At 37.4% G+C, this 23,462-nt stretch overlaps 8 protein-coding genes across 8 annotated transcripts; 5 read left to right on the top strand and 3 right to left on the bottom strand.

Annotated features, from left to right (window-relative positions):
* Positions 1–262: 262 nt before the first annotated feature.
* On the bottom strand, positions 263–1,846 carry GGS22DRAFT_193449 (kinase-like protein; the record flags this gene model as incomplete). Its single annotated transcript, XM_047965388.1, has 6 exons — positions 263–712; positions 772–908; positions 966–1,068; positions 1,181–1,206; positions 1,487–1,547; positions 1,619–1,846. The coding sequence occupies 6 exons, from the start codon at positions 1,844–1,846 to the stop codon at positions 263–265; spliced, it is 1,005 nt and encodes a 334-aa protein (XP_047814075.1).
* A 1,074-nt stretch (positions 1,847–2,920) lies between these two features.
* GGS22DRAFT_175501 (general substrate transporter) lies at positions 2,921–5,358 on the top strand. Its single transcript, XM_047963274.1, has 3 exons — positions 2,921–3,846; positions 3,901–4,747; positions 4,800–5,358. Exons 1-3 carry the CDS (start codon positions 3,444–3,446, stop codon positions 5,152–5,154), a joined length of 1,605 nt encoding a protein of 534 aa, XP_047814074.1. The 5' UTR covers positions 2,921–3,443; the 3' UTR covers positions 5,155–5,358.
* On the bottom strand, positions 5,359–6,324 carry GGS22DRAFT_175499 (uncharacterized protein). The gene has a single exon (XM_047963273.1). The coding sequence runs from the start codon at positions 6,054–6,056 to the stop codon at positions 5,460–5,462; it is 597 nt and encodes a 198-aa protein (XP_047814073.1). The 5' UTR covers positions 6,057–6,324; the 3' UTR covers positions 5,359–5,459.
* A 1,506-nt stretch (positions 6,325–7,830) lies between these two features.
* GGS22DRAFT_193446 (uncharacterized protein) lies at positions 7,831–9,928 on the top strand (the record flags this gene model as incomplete). The annotated part of the gene is made up of 2 exons (XM_047965387.1): positions 7,831–8,422; positions 8,496–9,928. 2 exons carry the CDS (start codon positions 7,831–7,833, stop codon positions 9,926–9,928), a joined length of 2,025 nt encoding a protein of 674 aa, XP_047814072.1.
* A 772-nt stretch (positions 9,929–10,700) lies between these two features.
* On the top strand, positions 10,701–11,846 carry GGS22DRAFT_175498 (NAD(P)-binding protein). The gene has a single exon (XM_047963272.1). The coding sequence runs from the start codon at positions 10,836–10,838 to the stop codon at positions 11,811–11,813; it is 978 nt and encodes a 325-aa protein (XP_047814071.1). The 5' UTR covers positions 10,701–10,835; the 3' UTR covers positions 11,814–11,846.
* A 280-nt stretch (positions 11,847–12,126) lies between these two features.
* GGS22DRAFT_193444 (uncharacterized protein) lies at positions 12,127–12,861 on the bottom strand (the record flags this gene model as incomplete). Its single annotated transcript, XM_047965386.1, has 3 exons — positions 12,127–12,266; positions 12,336–12,463; positions 12,518–12,861. 3 exons carry the CDS (start codon positions 12,859–12,861, stop codon positions 12,127–12,129), a joined length of 612 nt encoding a protein of 203 aa, XP_047814070.1.
* A 763-nt stretch (positions 12,862–13,624) lies between these two features.
* Positions 13,625–14,427, top strand: GGS22DRAFT_193443 (uncharacterized protein; the record flags this gene model as incomplete). The annotated part of the gene is made up of 2 exons (XM_047965385.1): positions 13,625–13,819; positions 13,882–14,427. The coding sequence occupies 2 exons, from the start codon at positions 13,625–13,627 to the stop codon at positions 14,425–14,427; spliced, it is 741 nt and encodes a 246-aa protein (XP_047814069.1).
* A 1,726-nt stretch (positions 14,428–16,153) lies between these two features.
* Positions 16,154–16,554, top strand: GGS22DRAFT_197660 (uncharacterized protein; the record flags this gene model as incomplete). The annotated part of the gene is made up of 1 exon (XM_047966013.1): positions 16,154–16,554. The coding sequence occupies exon 1, from the start codon at positions 16,159–16,161 to the stop codon at positions 16,552–16,554; it is 396 nt and encodes a 131-aa protein (XP_047814068.1). The 5' UTR covers positions 16,154–16,158.
* Between the last annotated feature and the right edge of the window lie 6,908 nt (positions 16,555–23,462).

Here is a 23,462-nt window from a genome sequence, read left to right as displayed (position 1 = left end):
ATCGTAAAATTCGGATTTCTATGTAATTAAATTAAAATAAATATTCGCTCAGCGAAAATTAGAAGGATATTATGTTGTCTTGTATAACGTAGTTATCTGGTGCCTGATCTCTCGCATTATGAAAGGTATGATTTATTAAGGAAAAGGGAGCTTCGCTCCCAGAAGCGATCTGGTCTAATATATCCACCCTTAGCTGACATAATCAGGGAGCTCTTCCCGGGGGCAATCAGGTGACCTCAAGCAGTATTACCTAATTGCCCTGTCACATCTTGAAATTATCCCAGTCGAAAAAATTAGGGTCGTCGTCGTCGGCAGATGGATCGTCATCATCGTCATCATCGTCTTCAAGAGGATTACCAGGGTCACCGCTGAAGTGGACGATATCATGCCAGAGCTTCTCAATGAATGCATCTTGTTCCTCTGGATCGTCCTCATAGAATGCTGCATCTCTCTCGCGTACAGCAGCCGATATCTCAAGGTCGAGGTCCCTCAAACTCGGGAGGTTTTTATCCGTTCGCAAACACTTACAAACAAGCAACTTTAAATCCGGGTCAAGCCACGGCTGTTCATCTTCATCCCCAGAGAGCGGAACAAGTTCGATCGCTTGAGTCTCTACTTCATCCTCATTGGGGCTCGGCTGAAACATAGCAACGTTATGCTCTCCATGCTCGAGAATAGGCAGCGAAATGAGAAGAATTAGACTTAACATCAACTATCAATCATGTCAGTATATTATAAAAGATCGAATAAGTCTTTAAGTGGAACGCATACCTCTCCCACGGCTGCAAGGTCTCTCCAAGAGCGTGTACGGTTTGATGAGTTGACTCTTATAGACGCACCAAAGTCGATTACTTTCAACCGTGGTGTGATTCTATGCTCGTCATCAACAAGAACATCCCCAAGCATAACTTTGTTTGAGTCAGTATTTTTTATTTTCAAACATATGTAACATGTGTAGTACTCACTGTTATCTTCATGTAGGTCGTTATGCAGAATCCACCAATCTCCCCTGCCATCTGCTGGTATTGTCTCGCTAACCTGTTCCGATGCATTGATGTTCTCAGGCCACTATATTCAATGTATAATTAGTATAAAATAATTCGGTAGGAGACTTCAGCATTCCAAGTGTCTTAATAAAAACTATGGTGACAGAGCCGGACAAGCGGGTGGTGTTACTTACGGACATAGCTATAAGGGATTTTATCACTAAAAATTCATTAGCTCAACGGATATCTCGAGATGAATATCGTTTCTACATTAGGTACCTACTAGGTAGGTAGGTATATAGAACCGATGAAGTAGTAGGCAGGCTTGGGGTATGGGGATATGTAGAACTTACTACACATGAAAAATCTCCAAAGTAAACGATTCGGTAGATTAATTAATTTCATTTCCGCCGCGTTGTTAATAAATCTTCCAACACCCCCATTCTCTAAATATTCTAATATTATCCAGGATCTTTCGACTCTAGGTAACTGCGTGTTACCCTCCAGAGGGTTGTTTTGGAAAGCGAGAACCTGCACTATATGCATGGCACCGGCCATAGACTAGATACGCAGCAAATAAAGTTAGTTTACACCTCATCTATTTCAATTCCTCATGATTATTCACAACGTACCCTAATATGTTGCTCTTCTGCCTGTAAGGCTCTCTGATCAAGTCCACGTGCGGATGCTCTTTTTACTATGAAATTGTTGAATGACTGGTTATCCGGGTCGTTGTACTTCACGCGTGAAGCTCCGCCTGAGGCTCCAGTTCCCAACAGACCTACAAATTCGAATCGTGGGTCAGTATCGAAATAGTTCTTGAGGTACGGACCCTCTTCTCTAAAGTCTCGGTTATTCATTGTGTGTTTCGTTCAAAAGTTGATTACTTATTGATAGTGAGGTATTTATATGACACCAACTTCGCCAAGACAGTTAATATTTATTATCCTGAATGGGTATTATATATTCTGATATGACTAAGTGTTGCTGAAGTAGTGTAGATACTAATCAACTCATTCTGGCTATTTTAAGTACTAAGTTAAAGAACTCGACATGAAAGATATTTCTAATAAAGATGACTTCTCTTTGTATAATATACAAAAAAACTTGAAGAGCCATGGCGACCTAAATTTATCACGCGCCACTACAAATGACTTTCACAGGAACATAAATGCTATTGATCCATTGTTATGAATAACAATACTTCTGAATCATAGTCTTTTGACTATCTAGGTATATATATTTATCGAAACCTGGTCCTTTTAAATTGTAATAACATCTATTGAGTGACGTGGTTTAGTATCGGCTTCCAAGTATGTCTAGGATCGGAGTCGCCGTAAGCTAGATATAGACGACCGAAGAGCCGGGTCCTCTATTAGTCGTTAATTATATTCCGAGCGCCACCTCCCTATGGCTCTTCTGCGGCTCTCCTAGATCAACATACCTCACTGCATTATGTATGGGGACTTCTCGTAGTTGCTGTACTGCTGAGAGCTTGTGGGGATCTAATAGGACGAACCGACTACTTACCTAGTACTTACATACCTTCATTATCTATGTACCTAGTAGGTACATATACCAGTAAGCTCTACCCAATGCGCTCTTGCAGACCACGTAGCCCATCTGTAGCGTGGTAGATATCGTCGAAAGAGTTTACTGATTATGTGCCATCGGCAGGAACTTGATAATATGCATCAAAGTAAGGGTCAGTGGTTCTCCTCCGAATTATAATATATGGTCTATTGAAACAAGGAAAGCTGGAATATGTTGAAAACGGAAATGCTTTGTTATCTGTAAGGTCTCACAGTCGGGTTAATATTGATCCGATGCGGATACTAGTTGCCGAGGCTTATTCTTAGTAATGATTATTAGTGGACCCATGAGAAGATATTAAGTAATCCAACTTAATTTCTTACTATTATTTCGCACCACCACGCGGATTTGATCCCAATCTTCCTGGCTTTTTTAACGTAATTTCCTGAGGTTAATAGCTCAATTTCGATAGCTCAAAGCCTCTTCTTCAGTTTATCCCAGGCAGAGTATAAATCTATCGGATTTGTACCTACATGCCCCAATATGTACACATTTAGCGGGGTATGGATTGGAACCTCCCGTTTCGCTACCCAGCTTCCTAGGCTTCTTTAACTAGGTACCTAGTGCCTATCTAGGCACAAGATTATTACGCGATGTCACTTCACAGCTACGACGATCAGATTTCAGGTACGGTAATAACTCCGCATTTTGCGAAGTATGTGTGGATCGTTTCCCCAGATTCTTCCATTAGCAGTTAACTTGCGTAAAATTTTGCGTACACTATGCATCTAGACCCCTGGCTAAGGACCTTTGACCAAGTTTTTCTATATTTGGAGGCAATGATGGGTTGTGTATCCTATCTTCAACTATTCTTCTCTGGTTTGGGGTCGTCGAAGAAGCTTCACGATATTCCAATTCTCAGCAATGGCTTCTCGATTAGTCATTCACGATGACTCAGCCTTCCCGGCTCCGAATGAGGTGTACAATTGGAAGATATACATCTTGGCCATATGTGCCTCGATGGGATCAGCAATGTTCGGTTATGACTCCGGCTTCATAGGCGGAGCAATCACGTTGCCCTCCTTTGTGTCGAGGTTCGGACTGGGTACTTCTTCGTCAGAGCAATCGGCCGCACTGTCCGCCAACATCATCAGCACTTTTCAAGCGGGATGTTTCTTTGGTGCTATTTTCATGTCCTTCCTGGCTGAAAAGTATGGCCGCAAATTTCCCCTCATCGCCTGTGGGGTTGTCTTCAATGTTGGAACTATTGTCCAAGTGGCCTCTACCGGCTCTCTTGGCATGATATACGCCGGTCGAGCTCTGACAGGTAAGACATGCATCATATATATACTAACCTTGTAATCAATCTGAACTTTTCTAGGACTTGGTGTCGGGGCAGCAACTCTTGTTGTTCCGCAGTATATATCTGAATGTTCGCCCCCCGCGATTCGAGGCCGCCTCGTAGGCATCTTCGAGACCTCCGTACAGTTTTCTCAAATTATAGGATTCTGGATAAACTACGGCGTCAATGAGAACATATCCAGCACGTCGGATACGCAGTGGAGAATCCCTTTCGCGCTGCAGCTTGCTCCAGGAACTTTGCTTATCGTGCTCATGCTTCTCCAACCCGAGTCACCGCGTTGGCTCATTAAGACTGGAGATACGGATAAAGCAATAAGAGTCCTTGGCCAGATACGCTGTTTAACACAGGATGACGGATATATCGCCTGGGAAGTTGGTGCTATCAAGCAGCAGCTTCATGACGAATCTGAGTTAGGCGCAACTCGTCCACTAGGTGCTAAGTTGAAAGAGATCCTACAGAGGGGTAATCGCATACGACTAATATTAGGAATGAGCATCATGATGTTGCAGAATTTGAGCGGAATCAATGCACTTAATTATTATTCCCCGAAGATTTTTAAATCAATCGGCTTTTCGGGAACCAGTGTCGGTCTTTTAGCTACGGGAGTCTTCGGCATTGTCAAGGCTATGACGACCTTGATATTCATGTGTTTCGGGATCGATACCTTAGGACGCCGGAAACCCCTTCTGATTGGATCTATTGGCGCAATAATTGCCATGTTCTACCTCGGCGCGTACTCGAAAGTGTCAGGTTCTTTCCAGCACACTGTTGTGCAAGATGGTGGTGCCTACGTCGCGATCGTTATGATCTATATATTCGCCGTGTTCTATGCTTTATCTTGGAATGGTATCCCTTGGGTATTCTGGTGAGCTAGAGTTATCCATGTTTTTCCTTTGGATTTAGCTAACTTGTATAAGCGCTGAGATTTTCCCAACGGGGATCCGATCCTTGTGTCTTCTCTTCACTACTTGTACGCAATGGCTAGGCCAATTCATCATTGTGTACTCTACTCCGTACATGATGACGAATATAACCTATGGAACCTTCTTTTTCTTTGGAAGTTTTTTGGTTGTTGGCGCTTTGGTGATTTTCTTCTTTATGCCGGAGACGAAAGGACTTTCTCTGGAGGAGATGAGCGTCTTATTCAATGTTAAAGGGCTCGCTATCACCCAGCGGAAGAAAGCCGACGAAATAATTGCATCGCAGCGGGTTGCGGAGAATGTTGCCGATCTGAAGGATGAGACGGAATATTCTAATGTCGAGGGAGTTTAGGTTGATCGTTACCTACTTACCGTAGGTATTAGGCAGGTAGCTTTCTGTCATGGAACATTATTCCGCAAGGCATGATCAAGGCATGATCAAGGCATGATCGATGAATATGGAATAGTGTTGCAAAATTCATCGGTGAAGAGAGTTATTCCCTGGCATTATTCCCTACGACCGTTAAAATACAAGTAAACTATGCGTTTACCTAAACGTTTCTATATTTTACAATTGCCAAGCTCGTAGACTGCGATGCAGCTTCAATTTGCGACCCTGTTGCTAGGCACTAAAGGCGGGGGCGGGGTCTTGTGGTCTTATTCCACTACTTCGACTTCGACGCCTTCAGCTGAAAGTATTTCCAGCGCCTCCCCATCCGATGCGTACCAGTCGCAGGGCATTAGCTCTTCTATCCTCCCCCAACGCCACGGAGTAATCCTGGCATTTTGGCACGCGCGGATTAGATACTGCTTTCCAGGCTCTAGCCAGTGCATGCCCGGGCTTAGAAATTTGTATTTCTGGTACGTGTCGCTAGGATCTGTTGGCGCTGCTGTTCTTTGAGTGCTTATTCTTTCTTGACCGAGTGGCCGAAAACTAATTTTGAAGACCTCATATGGGATGTCTGGATCTAGAGTTAAGAACTTGTCGAGGTGCTCTGAGTCAAGCCGCGGAGGCGGTCCAACCCGTTTGCATATGTCGACGAAAACTGTGTTGATTGCTTGGCCGCTAGGTACTTCGGTGATTGTAAAGGCGTTGGTCGGTGTAAACACATTATAATTTTCCTTGGAGATGATCACTGGATTCTGGGAGCCCACCAATGTGAGTGTTAACTTGAGTTCGGGTTCAGACTCAGATGTAAATGAAAGAGTTGTCGGTAGATGTATTTCTGCGACGATGTGCGGGCTAGAAGACATAGCTGATATGGGTTGGGATAACGAAGGCTTTCTAGATTTGATCCGAGCGCGAGCATCTACTGCAAGTTGATAGAAGTGCAAGGTAAAGGGGAAAAAGAGAGAGTAAGAGAACGCAAGAACAAGGCGACGATAAGGAATTACATCAGGGACTTGAACAGCGCCTGTCGTTAAAGACCAGACGTGAGATGTTGCGGCGCTTAGAATCCTCCCGCTAACTAGAAAGCTTACTTCTAAGGATGCAATGACGTACAGGGGTGGGATAGGGGATAGGTACCTATTAATATCAATTTCAAGCTTTCAGCCATGGGAACTTCGCCGCGGCAGTGCCAAACAAGCTTTGCACCAACTGCATCGGTGCAGCTGCCACGCGGGATGTTGGTTCGTGCGTGAGAGGTTCAAGTAGGGTTTTCTTACCACACTTCTAAAATATAGTTCACTTAAACTTCTCATCCTCATAACACAAATCATATTTTCAGCCTTTTCTCTACTCATTGATCCATCCTTCGCCCCCAGGAAACGGCATGAGTCAACGGCTTTATTTTCAACCTAACCAACGGCTCAACCAACAGCTCGCACGCCGACCCCAGATCTGGAGGGGAAACCAGTTATTGGGTGTTCAGGTTCGATTCCCATCAGCACTATCGGTATCGCTCTGGTGACCCTCGTCTTCTGCCAGTTTATGACCTGTGTGTATATTGCCTCCGGGGTGCATATATGTAGGCGCTCATGTATTGGTTCCCCTGTACGATTAACAAGGAATCACCTCATCTGACAACATGCTGCTCGGTCCATTGCGACTGTTGGGTGGCTTCATGTTGACAATTAGCTGACTACTTAGGTAGCTATTCCGCTTGAGATGCGAGATAAGCGAGTTTCACCTTAACGCCCTGTGCCTGTGCCTATGGAATTTGTCATACAGTTGCTAAGGTAGGTAGGTAGATAGGTACCTAGGTACCCAAGGTTACCGCCAACACCGCAATAGTTTCCCATCTAAGGACAGGGGAGCGCTATAAATTGTAGCGTATTTAGCGCTTCATCCCCTTATACTCATAGTAATGAAATAGCATGGCGTCAATGGATTGCGGTCCTAGGTATCTAGGTGAGTGAAGCTTTAGCCTTGGAAAGTCACAATACTTCAATTTGAGTTTAAAAAATATACCAATTAAATTCTCTAGGTATTTCCAATAACATAAATTGTTATTCCATGTAGAAGGGCGTCCGCTGTTACTCATTCGAACTTAGAATAGTCACAGTGGGCTATAGCGCTATAGGCCCTGTAGTTTACAGCGCGCCTATGTCTAAAAATGGATCATATCATCATGGTGTTGGTAGATAGTGCTTAGGTCATATACCTCAATAGGTTGGATAGAACAAAACATCCAACATCAATACAGCTAGAGACCTAGCAGTGGTGTTGGTGAAAAATCATTTCCTGCTGAGGCTCAGGGACATCAAGCTGAATGTCAGAATCTCAGGATTCTCATGGAAGCCTCATTGCGTCTCATTAGGTATGAAAATAGGACTATACACGCATTGGGTATCTCTTCTGTCGCCGAATATAAAAAGCCTAGGGAAAGATCTTAATGAATATGGCTTCAGACCAAGGTCACTTCTCTCTATTCAAGGAATCATTCCACCCATCTACAATACGTTTTATCAATCCTCGTTCTCTCACCGTGATTGAATTTATCTACCCCGAAATCAGGCCTGAGCCTAGTCACCTTTCGACATGTGGACTCAAGCTATAATTCCCCTCTGGCTCTTGAGTTCAGCCATGGGATACCCGCAATTGGGTAGAAGAGCATTTCCCTTATTCATAGATACGGAAGCGTTTCAGCCCAATCAGGAGGACCAACTCAAAGCAGCCCTCCCGGACGCCATCGACCTTGTCACCCAAGTTCTGACTGGCTACGACGTGTACAAGGATATCTGGTTGAAGTATTTCCCAGAAAGCGACCACGCAAAAGTCCAGAATGTCTTCAAGAGGATCGTTTCCGACCCTTCCAATCCAGGTGAAGGAGAGGACCGAGTGTCGCTCTGCAGAATTAGTGGGTTCGACATGTCTAACGTAAACCCAAGCATCAACCCGTGCGGCGAGGAGGACGTTGCCTACACATTCAACTGGCCCGCGAGCGCGATATCTCGAGAGATGCCTGAGGGTTCTTCATTTACTTACTTCTGTCCTGGGGCGTACAAGCAGACGCCCAAGTACAACCAGATTGACTGCAATGGTTTTGACGATACGCTAAACGACAATATGGACTTCCTCGGCGCTACAATTTTGCATGAATGGCTACATAACGACCAGATCGGCCAAGCTGCTACTGGAACCCACATCACGGATGTCGATGGAAGGGACGGATATGGTATGGTGGCCTCCAATAACCTCCTTTACTCACCATAGCATAACATTATATGAGAACTAACATATGCGGATAGGTCCCTACAACACGCGCCAGATGCTAATAAATCAGCCCAGCCAATGTGTAAACAATGCAGATAGCTACACCTGGCTGGCACTTGAGGTCTTCTGGACATCTCGCCAATGCTTTACCGGAACTCAGGGCAACCGGTTTAAGGACCCCGTAGCCCCATCCTGCAGCAAGGCGAAGCGTGATGCGGGTGAATGCTCTGGCTCGACATCAGCCATTCCTGATACCTTGGATGTACCATCTACGGTCACTATCACAACAGAGGGGTCAAGCATGATCACCCCTCCGCCAGCAACTATACACTGCGATACAGTAGGCCCATCGCCTGGCACGGGGGTAGACGAACCTTACTGTGACTGCGTAGTAGATGGCAGCAGCAGCACCATCACTCTCAGCATCATCAGCGGCGCCAGTGCATACACGGAAAGCTGCGCATACTCCACGCTACCCGGTTCCACCGCCGTGGATAGTGTGAAGACCGACACGGCGACTTGGACATCCAACTGCGAGGCCTGCACGCTCGTCGGTGGCGTTGGCGGAGGACAAGAGACTTGCACGACCGTATCCGGCTGCACACCGACGGCGGCGCCAGCCAAGCCGACCATCATATCCTGGGTAGCCAATGTAGGAACGATCGACATTGGCAACGCAGACGACGGTATCGACGGCAACCACAAGCTAGCCACGGAGATGTTCGGCAAACTATCAAAGATGTGCGACAGCAACGGCTGCAAAGGTGACCACCAAGAGATGGACAATGTCGAGGCTGTAATTGCTGACGGCGAGGAACCCCTGAAGCCGGCGATGTACATCGACGCCTTCCAGTATTCGAACCTAGACACGTTCAAGCAGATGCTCTCAGTCGGAATCGGATCTTGGATTTCGGCGCTTAATAATTCTGGCCTGAATTTGTGCCACGATGTTGAGTACGAAGCCGATGCAGATGAGACGGGCTCAGGGTGCGGCTCAGGGCCCATCCCGACTCGACGCATCCGCCGCAAAGTGCGCCGGGACGACGGGGCCGTCCTCTGGGAGCGCGACGGCTTGGCGCAGGAGGAGAAACGTGCCTTGGATGAGCGCTGCTTGGATAACTGCGACCATCCTATGGTCTGCCACTACTCAGCCCGCATGTGCAATGCGCCGGATTCAATCACAGTGATCGCCGGCACTAAGAGCGACCCCTACGCCGGTCACCTGAACATCGGTGTGACTCTTGACAAGACTGACAATGGATTCGACTGCGCGGCGATAGCCGGAGGACTAACTGCCTTGACCGCACTCATCGCACCGGAATTGCTCGAGGCAGACGCGCTTGAGGGAGTGGAGCTCGAATCGCTATGTGGTATCGTCGAGGACCCTCTCTCCGCTCTTGACCTGAGTCCTACTGGGGAGAGACTCACTATATCTCGCCGACATGGCCCTAGACTCGCGAGCGGTTGAAACTATAGATGTATCTGGGGTTGCTGCGAGAGCTGAGCGAGGAGTAATTTAGAGACGGCGTTGTTACGGTATTGTGTATTATAGTTAAGGGTTAGATTAGTATTTTTGGTTATATTAGGACTTTTAGATATATTAGAACGGTAGATGTAGTAATAGACCTGTTAGTATTATTCGTGTAATGACCGCAGCCGATTTGACGACAAACACTCCAGGGCTGGTGCGATCGGGGTTCTTACACGCTATATTCCGCCGCTAAAACACTTGTAATTTAGTGCTGCTCAGGGCTTACTATTCAACAATAGCTCAGCAATGGCTTCCAGGTTCGCAACGATTGATACTCGATCAATACCTATCCATTCAATTTATCCGAATCATCCAATTACTCATTTAAAGCGCCCTGATACAGGCCCGATTAAGTTTTATCAAGTTTATCATGAGTGCAATTGCAATACCTGTTTTAAGCTGTTGTTAAACTGCTGTTGAAAATAGAGGGCTTTTGAGATAGCTCACTATAATTAGTCACTAACCCCCTATAATTATAACACTGAGCAGCGCTGAGACCCTTATTTCTATTAGTGATTGAGCGAAAGAAAAATGGCCCCGGTGAGCCCTGAAAAGATTCAGATATATTTTAAAGCTTTAGCACAGGGGGTTACTAGGTTCCAAGCCCGTTAGCATTGCACAATTAGCGCTTATGGGAATTGAATTTACGCCTAATAATTGGTCTCCACGCACCCTCCAAATCCTTCGGCACTTTATCGCTAGAGCTTGCCGGATGGACCACACAACCCCCGCCCCCGCCATCGTGTAAGGATGATGAAGAAATCTAACAAGATCTTAACCTACTATGAGGTATGAACAACAACCATAACATATCTCAGTATCTCCCTACAAAATTCTATACATAATGTTCGGCGACGATGGGCCAGCGGATATCCTCAAATCATCCTACCAATATGGAACGTCCGCACTCAATCAATCAAGTCGTTCACAACCGCTAAGAACTTTCCTTTTCGGCTATCCACTCCACAATTCGTTAGCCCCTCTGCTACACGCGAAAATTTTCGAGGGGCTCTCTATACCATGGACGTACTCGCCCATGGAAACCCAAGATGCATCGAGATTTATCCCTGCACTTAAAGCACCCGATGTAATCGGCTGTGCCGTTACGATGCCTTATAAGGTATCCATGATGTCGGTTGTTGACGAGGTCACTGCTGAGGGTAAGATAATCGGGGCCATCAACACTGTGTTTATCCGCAAGGCGCATGACGGAAGCCCTAGGTATATCGGAACCAATACGGATTGCATTGGCGTGAGAGAATCCTTCCTGCAGAACTTCCCGGACGTGCTGGAGCACTCTACGGGGAAACCGGGCCTCGTGATAGGGGGAGGAGGGGCTTGCAGATCTGCGATTTACGCACTGTGGAAATGGCTTGGGGCAAGTAAGATATATCTAGTAAACAGAATCGAAAGCGAAGTAACGGACATGATTCAGTCGCTAAAGACGGCTGGGTTTGACGGTGAACTCATCTACGTGTCGTCGGTAGAAATGGCTGAGGGTCTAGAAGCCCCGGTTCTAGTCGTTGGCACTGTTCCCGACTTTGCGCCGAGAGAAGAGGGGGAGATCACTGCGAGAAATATCATCACCACATTCTTATCAAAGGAGAGGAAAGGCTACGTTTTAGAAATGTGTTATCACCCTAAACCTAGGACTGAGTTCTTCGAAATGGCTGTGGCGGCTGGGTGGAAAGTTCTGTATGGGACCGAGCCGATGATCTACCAGGGGGTTGCGCAACAGGTGCTATGGACGGAGTTGTCGCAAGAGAATTTTAGTTTGGATGAAGTGAAGAAGGTAATTTCTGAGAAATTGGAGAAGATATAGAGTTGAAGGAAAGCTAGGAATTAATCATATGCGCTTAGTTGTAGGCACAAAAGCGGTATCCTACGAGCATTGTCCGTAATAAAAGAGTGTCTTAGTTGGATAAGCTTATATCTAAATGAGCGTGCATGCGAGCGATGTAGTAGTTTCAACCAAGAACCCTTTAGGTCCGACAACCCAGATATGCAGCACAATCACAGCCACGGAGACCGAAATACGTTGACCACCCGAGAAGTGGTGGAATAAGATGCCATGGCTAGAGACTCGGTAGCCGACTCTGATATCATCCAGCTGCGTCTCATCACCAAATTCGGCATCAATATAGCCCAACCACGATGTCACCGCGGACCCTAGCCGTGGCGTGGATCTCAGCCTCAAGATCAAGCTTGATCCCGACCAACAGCGCGGCGTCCTTGAGTCTACCACTGTCGTCGACGGGGCCCTTGAGTAAATTACCTGGTCCGCTAGAGTTAGTGCGATTACCAACAAGCTATCTCGTGTAAAGGTCATCGGGTCAAGATTTACCGATTGGTCCATTGGCATTCCCAGACAACCCCGGCATGGGGAGGCTGTGCTTCGCAGTTGTGGTAGCCTGTCGGTCTCGATCAGGACCAGTCAAGGTAGTTCCGCCAGTCGTGGCGGTGGGTCCACCCCTGTTAATTTGTCAATTGGCGACTCATAGAAAAGGGGTAGATGCCGCCACTAACGGTGAAGACATTTTCTCCTTTTCTTCAACTTCAGCTACTAATGGGTGAGGGTCTTGCGTCAGGAGAGAGTCAACCTGTGATCTAAGAGACGGCCACTTTAAAGTTCTCCTTAGTCGATGTTTGGGTAACTCGGGTGGGGTGGTGGTACGCTTTTCTTTGGAGACGCGCTGAGAGAAACCCCAAGATGATCTTCTTAGTGGAGGTGCGGGCGGATGCGAACGTTTAGAAGAGTTCGCTATGTCGATGGAGGATGAATCACTGGCTGCCCGTGGTCTCCTCGAAACACCTGAGAATCTCTTGTATGAGTCTTCAGTGTCTGATTCTCCGACGAAGAAAGGGCTCATGTTTAGGGGGTTGATTGGAGTCTTTATGCAATTCATCCATCTTTATGACAAGCTAGCTATGTATAGCATCACGATGTGAAAATCTAGTAGTGGGACACGAATGCGTGATCTTCCGGGTACGTTCCAGAGCATAGGAAAGCATTGTGTAAGCTCATATATGTGAAATCACCCGCACCTCATAAGATCCTAACGTGTTCGCTATTAGTCTGCAAGGCGTGCATTCGTAATATCTATAGCTGCATTGGATCGTCTTGGAAAAGGAGAAGACCGAGAATGCCAACTAATCGTATGATTAGATGAAAGAGAAACCTAGGAAGTTACACCTCGGCAACTTTAATGCACGACAATTCACTGCCGAGACCATTCTATAATAGCTATTGCTAGCCAGAGATGACCCTGTGGCAGGGAGAATAAGGACCGAAATACCAGGAGGAAACCCGCGACTAGGCTCTATGATCATGCCTCTGTCCCTTTTAATGCAAGGCACAGCTTCGAGCTTAGAGTTCAATGCATACGCAACTAGGTAATGTTACCCCGAATACTAGTAATTGTCAGGTATGAACACTTTAGAAAACGGGCGGGAGATTATCAGTAGATCCGGTGTATCACAGCATACAGATACTCTACTGACGCAGATGGTATAATTAGTCACTTAGGTACCTACCTACCTATGGGTACATGTGTAAGCTCAAAGAAAAAATAAGAGCTCTTTGCCCAGTCAATTCATATCGACTTGGTGGAACAACTTTCCAGAGAAGCAGCTATGTCCCAGCCTCTGACCTTTCTTGTCGCTTTTTCTGCCGTCGTCGGCACCTCTGAAGCTATTCGACAGATTCAATCGGATTCTAGAAGAAAGGAACATAGGAGTCGAAAGAATCACCTAATAGTACGATGTCCTAAGTCTTCGCAGTATAGCCCAAGCCTCGAAGGTCGACGTGTAGTGCTTTCAGGGGATAAGGTGGGCACTCCGATATTCCAATTCTATTTGAGTTTATGTGGATTAAAAGGTGTATATTATAGCTTTACATCGATACCGGGGGCGACCATGAGCAAGTCTTTGGTCATCCCTTCACAGGGTATTTTCTACCTTATCCCGATACGAAGTACTCCGGTCTTGTATCAACGATATGCGATGAGCCCCCTATCATGAACTGGATCTATATCGATCGGAATACGTACGAACTGAAGTTTGGTACACGCCCATCTGCGCAGCCCAATTGGCCCGGACCATTTGACTGTTCTCGGCAAGATCGCAGGCTGACATTTGCTGGTTGGGAGGGGTTCTTCGCCGTTAGAGATGGCGAATTTTGGGCTCTATTTTTCGACGTTGACCAGAACAATTTAAAGTCAAAAGTAAAGGAAGGAACCCCAGTGCTTGAAATAGAGCTTCTAAGGACGGAGATGCGAGTTAAACCGGTCAAAAATGAAGAGACATTAGGGAATAATTGTAAAGAACCTGACGGAAAAACTACTACCACGAACCCAGAAGGAAAACAGGATAAAAATGAAACAGACGCCAAGACAGATAGGAGGGAAGAGGAGTTACTGTCTCCAGATGTAGACTAGAAACCTTCAAGTCGTCAAATCTGAAGGCAGATCCACCAGCAAATTGCAGCCCTACCGCCCTGGCTTCAAAGCAGTCGCCTTTCATTTTGTCATACGGGCACACTCTTAAACCAAGTTCAATCAAAATAGAATTCGATACACGAAATTTTACATTTATATCATTGCGTTCATTCCCAGTTATCCCAGCATGAAATGTTAGGGTGCAGTAACCTCTACAGCCAAAAAGCCAAAACCACTTTTATTATCGGATGAATGAAAGTACTGGATAGTACTTACCTTAGAAACTTAGTTACTAGGTATTAGGTAGGTAACTATCTACTCTTGCGCACATTTTAGTTGGGTTAATTGGTATAGGCACGACATATGTCATACAACATATCACCAGCACGCAGAATTAAAATTCGGCGATGACCGCTAGACACAGAGTCCGTAGAAGTTATTGCGGTCATGTTATCAAGATTTGTAGCGGTGGCCACCTACCCGCTAGGTGCTCAAATACGCTATTATACTACAAACATCGTTCGATTTTTAAGTTAGGAAACGTCCGGCATTCTCCAAACCATCAATATTCGAGGGTCATCTTTCGTAATTATATGGAGACAAAAGTGGCATTGAACGAAAACGCTTCACCCGTGTGACTAAGGACAAGCTTTCGTAGTACGACGTTTCGTGTAGCCACCAGGCATTAATTAGGGAGAACAGCTAGGCATATTAACTAGATCTCTCTCGTGAGAGTTCCTGTTTTCCTAGGTAGGTATTTTTCTCAAGATTTTTTAGCTTTCGACACCTACATATAGTGTAAACACTATTAGACGTAGGTGGGTAGGTGTCTGAACGATATATGGAAAGTTTCATGATTACCTACCTTAGGTAGATACCTATATCGGATTATACCGTTGATACACACGTCGGATAGCATTCGCAACTAATACGAGATTTCCATATTAAGTGACCATGGTTAATTACCGAGCTTTGCAGTCAGCTTCACGGGCTACCCTTGGAAATATTGTAGAGTCATCTAAACATTACCACTTGAAAATGCCAGCAATGGGTGATTATAATGGATGTTTGCGATTTTTATAATCGTGCGTCGTTATTCGTTACTAATCTAAAATATCCTCTATATATCTGAGCTATGATACAGCAAGTTCTATCAATATTGATAGTCACACAGATGTACGCTTTATACAATTGAGGCTTCAACACTCTGCCACTTGTTGCTTTATGTGAAATCAATTCCCCTCAATCAAAAAGCTATATATGAATAAGTAGGTGCCCATGAATGGAAACCTGCCATATCTGGGTCCTAGGAGAGAGCATACGCACCTAGTATCTGTGATACTAGTTTATTCAATCAGACTCAACGGTGTTGATCCGCTTAGTCATCATTCATTATAGGGGTTGAACCCCTGAATATGGGCTCCACAATACCTCCTACTGAATAACCCGCAAAGATGCTGCCTGGATTATATCTCGATAACATGATAATATAACTACAACTTGGAAGACTGTAGAAAGAACCAAGATGGACGCGCGTCTCTTGATCTCAATTGGATTTAGGGCAGGTGACAGGCAAAGACATAGGTTACCTGGTAGGTAGAATAATTGCGTAATAATTAGGCACCCTAATTACAGAACTTATATAAATAACTCGCCCCTACAAGGCTAATAGCTCATATTAACCATCATATTCAATTGAATTCAATCGATGATCCTTATAACTTGAAAGAAATGTCGTCTATACCTACCGTCCAAAAGGCTACATTCGCCGATAGCAAGGAGACTTTCCAGGCCACGCTAATGAGTCTCTTCTCAGGCAAGCCTGAGGATACCGAGGCGGATATATCAAAGATATTTACACCGACGGCGACACTGCGGGATGACAATACGACACTCGACTTCTCCGGCCTTGTTGAACATTTTACTTTCCTTCGGAGAATTTTGCCCCGAGTTACTCTGACAGTAGAACAATTTGTACGTGACGGTGTACAGTTGGCCGACCGACATAGCTCCTCCACAGTGATGCAGGATGGGACGGTTAAGAGGGCGGAGACGTTCATGTTCGTGGTGCTTGGGATGGACGGGCGCATTGAATCTATTATAGAAACTGTTCGGCAATTAGTCTAGATCTGATAACGGTTTCAAGGAATGCCTCAACTTGTCATTTAGGTATTCTCGAGACATTAAGATCTATTATGCTCGGCAACTCCATCAGGTATCAAGATGTGTTACACAAATAAAAGCCACTTCTGCCATTCTCCGACAGTCGGATGTACAGTTGATTTATGCATGAAATCACAAGTGCTCACATAAGATGAGACAAGTTGATATTTGGAGGCGTAATATTGAAACTAGGTAGGTAGGCACCTAATTTCAAAGGAAGACCTGCGTGAACATGCATAAGACAATACTAATATTGAATTATTGTAGCCTAGGCCTTCTTCTCATTGACCTGAACCTTATCTGTATCATTCTCTTGTAAGACCTCCAATTCAATACAATGAACTCGATTGTTAATTATGGCCATGATACTAAATAAATTGAGGTAGTAATTAATTAGTCACAAAGGTATAAGTCAAACACCCCTTTCGCGTTTCACCTTAATAAGGATTACTTATTTTCCATATAAAATCGCTTAACTTCGATAGTTATATTTAATTAAATAAAATACTTAAAAATATAAGATTTTAATTTTTAAGTTTTATAATATAATTTATATAAGCTTATTTAATTTTATAATTTTTACATTTTTATATTATTATAAAATTCGTTATTTTTTTCGTTTTAATAATTATTTATATAAATTATACGTAAAATTATTAAAACATTAAAAACGAGTATAATTTTACGAATTTTATATATAAAATTTTTATTTTTATTTTTTTAAATTTATTAAGAAAATTAAAATTAATAAAGTTACGTTTTAAAACGATAAAATAAAACGACGATAAAAATTAATGTTAAAAAGTTTAAGTTTAAAAATATATATAAATAACGGGGTAAACGTAATTTTATAAATAAAATTACGTATAAGTTATATACGTTACGTAATTTACTTATAATTAATATTTTAATATTAATAAATTTTTTTTTTTTTTTATGTTTTATTATAACGTATTTAATTTTAATATTAATTTTTTTTATTTTTAATTTTTTAATTTTTTAATTTTTTAATTTAATTATTTAATTTAAATTTTTATTTTAATTTTAATTTATATTTTATAATTTTAATTAATTTTATTAATAGATTTTTTTTTATTTAATTAATTATTAATTATATTATATTATACGATTAAAGTAAAAAGTTAATTTTATATGTAAATTTATTAATTTATACGAAAATTTATTAATTTATACGATGGTTTAATGGTTCGTACGAGTTTAATGGTTCGTATATACGTAAAATTTTTAAATTATATATGGTATTTTCGGATTATATATAAATAAAATTTTATCGGATTCGTTTAATTATTAAAATGTTTTTTAAGTTTATTTTTTATTTTTTTATTTTTACGCGTAATAAACGCGGTTAAATGTATTTACATTTTTATTATTAATAAATTAATTAAAATAAATCGTGATTATTTTATTAATAAATTAATTAAAATAAATTATAATTATTTTATTATAATAAAAGTTTAATTTATATATTACGAATCGTATAATTTTATTATTTTATTATATTATAAAAAATTTCGGTTTATATATTACGAATTAATATAATTTCGTAATTTATTATTTTTTTTAATCGAAAAAATTTTAATTATTTTTATTTAAATTAAAAAACGATGTATTTTTAATAAATGTTAATAAAATTATATAAATTTATAAACGATGTATTTTTAACGAAAATCGTTAAAATCGTATAAGTTTAAAAACGATGTAATTTTAACGAAATTAATTAAAATTATATAAATTTATTTTTTTTTTATTATTATTATTAAAATTTTTTTTTTTTTATTTATAATTTAATTAACATAATTTAATTAATTATTAATTAATGTTAAAAAAATTAAAATTAATAAAACTACGTTTTAAAATAATAAAATAAAACGACGATAAAAATTAATATTAAAAAATTTAAGTTCGAAAATATATATATATAATAAAATAAACGTAATTTTATAAATAAAATTACGTATAAATTACACGTTACGTAATTTACTTATAATTAATATTTTAACATTAATAAATTTTTTTTTTTTATTTAAAAAAATTAAAATTAATAAAACTACGTTTTAAAACGATAAAATAAAATGACGATAAAAATTAATGTTAAAAAATTTAAGTTCGAAAATGTATATAAATAACGGGGTAAACGTAACTTTATAAATAAAACTACGTATAAGTTACACACGTTACGTAATTTACTTATAATTAATATTTTAATAAAATTTATTAAAATGTAATTATCGTTTTATATTTAAAATAAATTTATTATATATTATATTAAAATTAATATAATTAAAATAAATTTTTTTATATTAATTTTTATTAATTTTTATTTAAAAAACGTAAAAAAATAACGTTATTTAATTATATAAATTTATTACGTAATATTATTAAATATATTATTTATTTCGATTAATAATTAATTTTTATTTTAAATTATAAAATTAAAATTATTACGTAATATAAAAAAATTATAAAGTTATATATTTTAATAATTTTTTATATATTTTATATAAAAAAATATTAACGATTTTTATTTTTATTATTATTTACGTTTATTTTTTAAAAAAAAATTAAAAAATTACGAAATTACGTATATATAATAAGTAAATAATTATTATAATTAAAATTAAAATCGTATATTTTTAAATATTTTATTTAATTAAATATAAATATTAAAATTAAACGATTTTATATAAAAAATAAATAATTTTTATTAAAATAAAACGCGAAAAAAATGTTTAATTTAAAATATAATATTATTCGTTATATAAAAAATGTTATAATATTACGAAATTAAAACTTCGTAAATTATAAATTAATTACGTAATTATATTCGTGTACGATTTATATTAATTAATAATTTACGGTTATTAATTATTTTATTTTTTCGATATTATTATAATTATTTTTTTCGAATATATTTTTTTAATTATTTAATTTTTAATTTTCCGATTAATACGATTTTTTATATTTTAAGTTTTTTTTTTTAATATAAATAATTACGCCGTTTATATAATATTTTATTTTAATATAAACGTATTATTTCGTTATAATAATAATATAAAACTTTTTAATTTAAAATATTTATTATAAAAATTTTATATAATTTTTATATATTTCGGTTATATTTTTTTATTATTATTAAATGTTAAAAATAAATAAAAATTTAATTAATATTTTATTTATAATATAAATTAAATAAATATTAAAATATATACTTAATATTTATTAAAAAAAACGTATATTTATTAAAATATTAAATTTATTTTAAATATATTATAAAAAAACTAAAACTTTTTTATTTTATATATTAATTACGTAACGTATTACGTGTATAATAATTAAGAGTAATACTAGCCGCGCAGTACGAAAGCCGGATTTTTCCCGCGCAGTACCCCGCCAGAATCAAAGGTACTTCTCCCCGCATACAAATCGCGTACAAAATACTTGTACTCGCGATGACTCAATTGACACAAGACAGAAACCTTATTTCGCCTGTACACCCTCAACTTCGACCGGTTCTCTTACAATCCATTAATTCGAAGAAAATATGAACCTGATATCAATCGAAAGAGATTTCAAAGGAGATTAGATTGATATAGGGTGCACTCATGCTAGTCGCAAATTGAAGGAGATATAAGTGGTTGAAGTCAAAGGCATACTTCGGCAATAGGGCCAGGATTTCCCTTAGAACTGAAAGCTATCAGATCCACCACTGAAGTATACATTTCAGTTCAACCTATCATTCCGCAATCAGTTTGAATCGCAGATCTTTGAAACTAGGCTTATATGAAAGCCCGTTTGGAGCTGAATCGATTAGTTTAGGTTGCACGTTGCTGGCAGCTCTATTGAACTGGATAATCGGGCGAAGGATGATTGATGTACTTGATATATGAGACCAGGAGCTTCGATTGAAAGCTCACCAAATAGCCAATGTATCGCCTTGACTTCAACCACTCACAAGTCAATCAATTGTTAATACCAAATGGTGCAACCTATTCCGATCGAATCTCCTTTAAAAGCCCTTTCGATTGAAGTCAGGCCTGTATTTCTATCGATTTATTTCATGAAGAGGAAACACGTTAAAGTCAGGGGTGTACAAGTGTAGTGGGGTACGATTAAAGTTTCTAAAGTTGACAATTGAGTCATCGCGAGTACAAGTAGTTGTACGGCGATTTGTATGCGGGGAAAAGTACCTTTGATTCTTAGCGGGGTACTGCGCGGAAAAATCCGGCTTTCGTACTGCGCGGCTAATATTACTCATAATTAAATATTTTAATTTTTTTATATAATTTATATATATTATAAAATTAAATTTAATAAAATTAATAAAAATTTCGTAATTATTTACGATAATTAATTTTTTTAATATATTAAATTTTTTTTAATTAACGATTTTTTAATTAATATTTATATATTTTAAATTTTTATTTTAAATAATTAAAATAATTAATATTTTAATACGAAATTTTAATTTTATAATAATTAACGATTAATTTAATTCGAAATAACGTAATTTTAATTTTAAATATTTTAAAAAAATTATATTTAAATAATTACCGTAACGGGAACTTTTAAATCGCGAAAATGATTTTAAACCTTATAAAAACATTACATGTATAAAATTAATAAAAATTAAAAAAAATCATTCTCGATCGTAAAATAATTTCTTTTAATTTTTATCGATTTTATACATATAATCATTTTATAAAGTATAAAATCATTTTATTAAATTAAATGTTTTTAATATAAAAAATGGTTTTTTTTAATTTTTATCGATTTTATACATGTAATGCTTTTATAAGGTTTAAAATTATTTTATTAAATGTATAATTTTAATATAAAAAATAATTTCTTTTAATTTTTATCGATTTTATGCATGTAATACTTTTATAAAGTTTAAAATTATTTTTACGATTTAAGATAAATCGATTTAAAGTAATTAAGTTAACAATTTAATTTTAAAGTTATTTAATAAATAAATTTATATATATATATTTAAATCGATTCGAAGGTAAATAAGTTCATTTATAATTAAGTTAGCATTTTAATTTTAAGGTTATTTAATAAATAAATTTATACGTACGTATTTAAATCGATTCGAAGGTAAATAAGTAAATAAATAAGTAAATTCATTTGTAATTAAATTAATAATTTAATTTTAAAGTTATTTAATAAGTAAATTTATACGTACGTATTTAAATCGATTCGAAGGTAAGTTCATTTATAAGTAATTAAGTTAGCAGGTTTATTTAAACGTATATTAAAAGTATGTTTATACGTACGTTAATTTAAAAATAAATAAGTCGATTTAAAGGTTAATAAGTTAATTAAAACGTATATTAAAAGTAGGTATATTATACGTACGTATTTAAGTCGATTTAAAAGTAGTTAAATCGATTTAAAAGTAATTAAATCGATTTAAAAGTAAATTAATTTATAATTAAGTAAGTCGATTTATAAGTAAGTAATTAAATAATTATTTTAATACGTACCTTAATTAAATAATTTAAAAGTTAATTGCTTAATTAATTATTAAGTAAATAAGTAAGTAAGTAAATAAGTAAGTAAATAAATAAATAAGTAAATAAGTAAGTAAGTACGTATGTATATATGTATGTATATATGTGGGTGGGTAAGTAAGTAGGTAAATAAATAAATTGTACGATTATATGATTATATAATTATATAATTAAAAGATAAAAAAATAAAAAAATGTAAAGATAAAAAAAGAAAAAAATGTAAAGATAAAGAAGTAAAAAGATTAATAAAGGAAGGTAGGTAAATAAATAAGTAAAAAGTAAAAAATAAAAAGGAAAGTAACGAAAACGGTAAATATTTTGCTAGGTTAATATCGAAGTGGGTATTTAATAAAAGTATCGTTAAAATAAAAGTAAAAAAATTAAATACGAAGCTTTAAATAAATCGAATAAATCGAATAAATCGAATAAATTAAATTAATTAAATTAATTAAATTAATTAAACTAATTAAATTAATTAAATTAATCGAATTAACTTATTAAATTAATTAAATTAATTTAAATTAAATTAATCGAATTAATTTAATTAATCGTATACGTATTTATTAAAATAAAGAAATTGAATAAATTAAATAAATTAAATAAATTGAATAAATTAAATAAATTAAATACGTACGTATTAAAGTAAGTAAATTAAATTAATTAAATTAATTAAATAAGTTAAATTAATTAAATTAATTAAATTAATTATAATTTAAGGAATAATTCGTTGTTATTTATTAATTTCATTATAATTTAAGGAATGATTTTAATATTAATAATATTATTTAATAAAATGATGGCGATTTATTATAATAATTTAATAATAAGGAATAATTATCGAAATAATTTAATAAAAGTGAGGTTATTTAAAAAGTGGTTTAAAATAATTATAGTTTAAGGAATAATTCTTTTTTATTTACTAATTTAATTTTAATTTAAAGAATAATTTTAAGATTATTCGATGAAATAATAACGATTTATAAGAATAATTTAATAAGAAAAAATGATTATTAAAATAATTTAATAAAAGTGAAGTTATTTTAAAAACATAGTAATAAAGAAAAATGATTTTAAGGGATGAATTATTCCATTAAAGTACTTTTTTATTAAATTTATATAAAAAGGTACTTACGCCGGGTTAAAATATTTTATTTATAATAATATTTTTATACGAAAAATAATTCTTAAAACCCCTTTTTTCCCGTTATGGTATAATATTATATTATTTATTTTAATTAAAAAGATTTTTTTTTTTTATTAAATATATTTTATCGATAATTTTCGTTAAAATTATTTTTAAATTATTAAAAGAAAAAAATAAATTAAAATATTAATATA

The sequence above is a fragment of the Annulohypoxylon maeteangense genome (genome assembly GCF_022496945.1).
Source record: "Annulohypoxylon maeteangense strain CBS 123835 unplaced genomic scaffold GGS22scaffold_29, whole genome shotgun sequence".
NCBI classification, from domain to species: domain Eukaryota; kingdom Fungi; phylum Ascomycota; class Sordariomycetes; order Xylariales; family Hypoxylaceae; genus Annulohypoxylon; species Annulohypoxylon maeteangense.
This window is presented reverse-complemented; position numbering and strand designations above follow the sequence as displayed.

What these genes read in the sequence shown, in the direction of transcription:
- GGS22DRAFT_175501 (XM_047963274.1), top strand. Translation starts at nt 3,444, where the DNA reads ATGGCTTCTCGATTAGTCATTCACGATGACTCAGCCTTCCCGGCTCCG. An exon ending in CGCCGGTCGAGCTCTGACAG is followed by an intron (nt 3,847 to 3,900) that starts GTAAGACATGCA and finishes GAACTTTTCTAG; the next exon opens with GACTTGGTGTCGGGGCAGCA. An exon ending in GGTATCCCTTGGGTATTCTG is followed by an intron (nt 4,748 to 4,799) that starts GTGAGCTAGAGT and finishes AACTTGTATAAG; the next exon opens with CGCTGAGATTTTCCCAACGG.
- GGS22DRAFT_175499 (XM_047963273.1), bottom strand. Translation starts at nt 6,056, where the DNA reads ATGTCTTCTAGCCCGCACATCGTCGCAGAAATACATCTACCGACAACT.
- GGS22DRAFT_175498 (XM_047963272.1), top strand. Translation starts at nt 10,836, where the DNA reads ATGTTCGGCGACGATGGGCCAGCGGATATCCTCAAATCATCCTACCAA.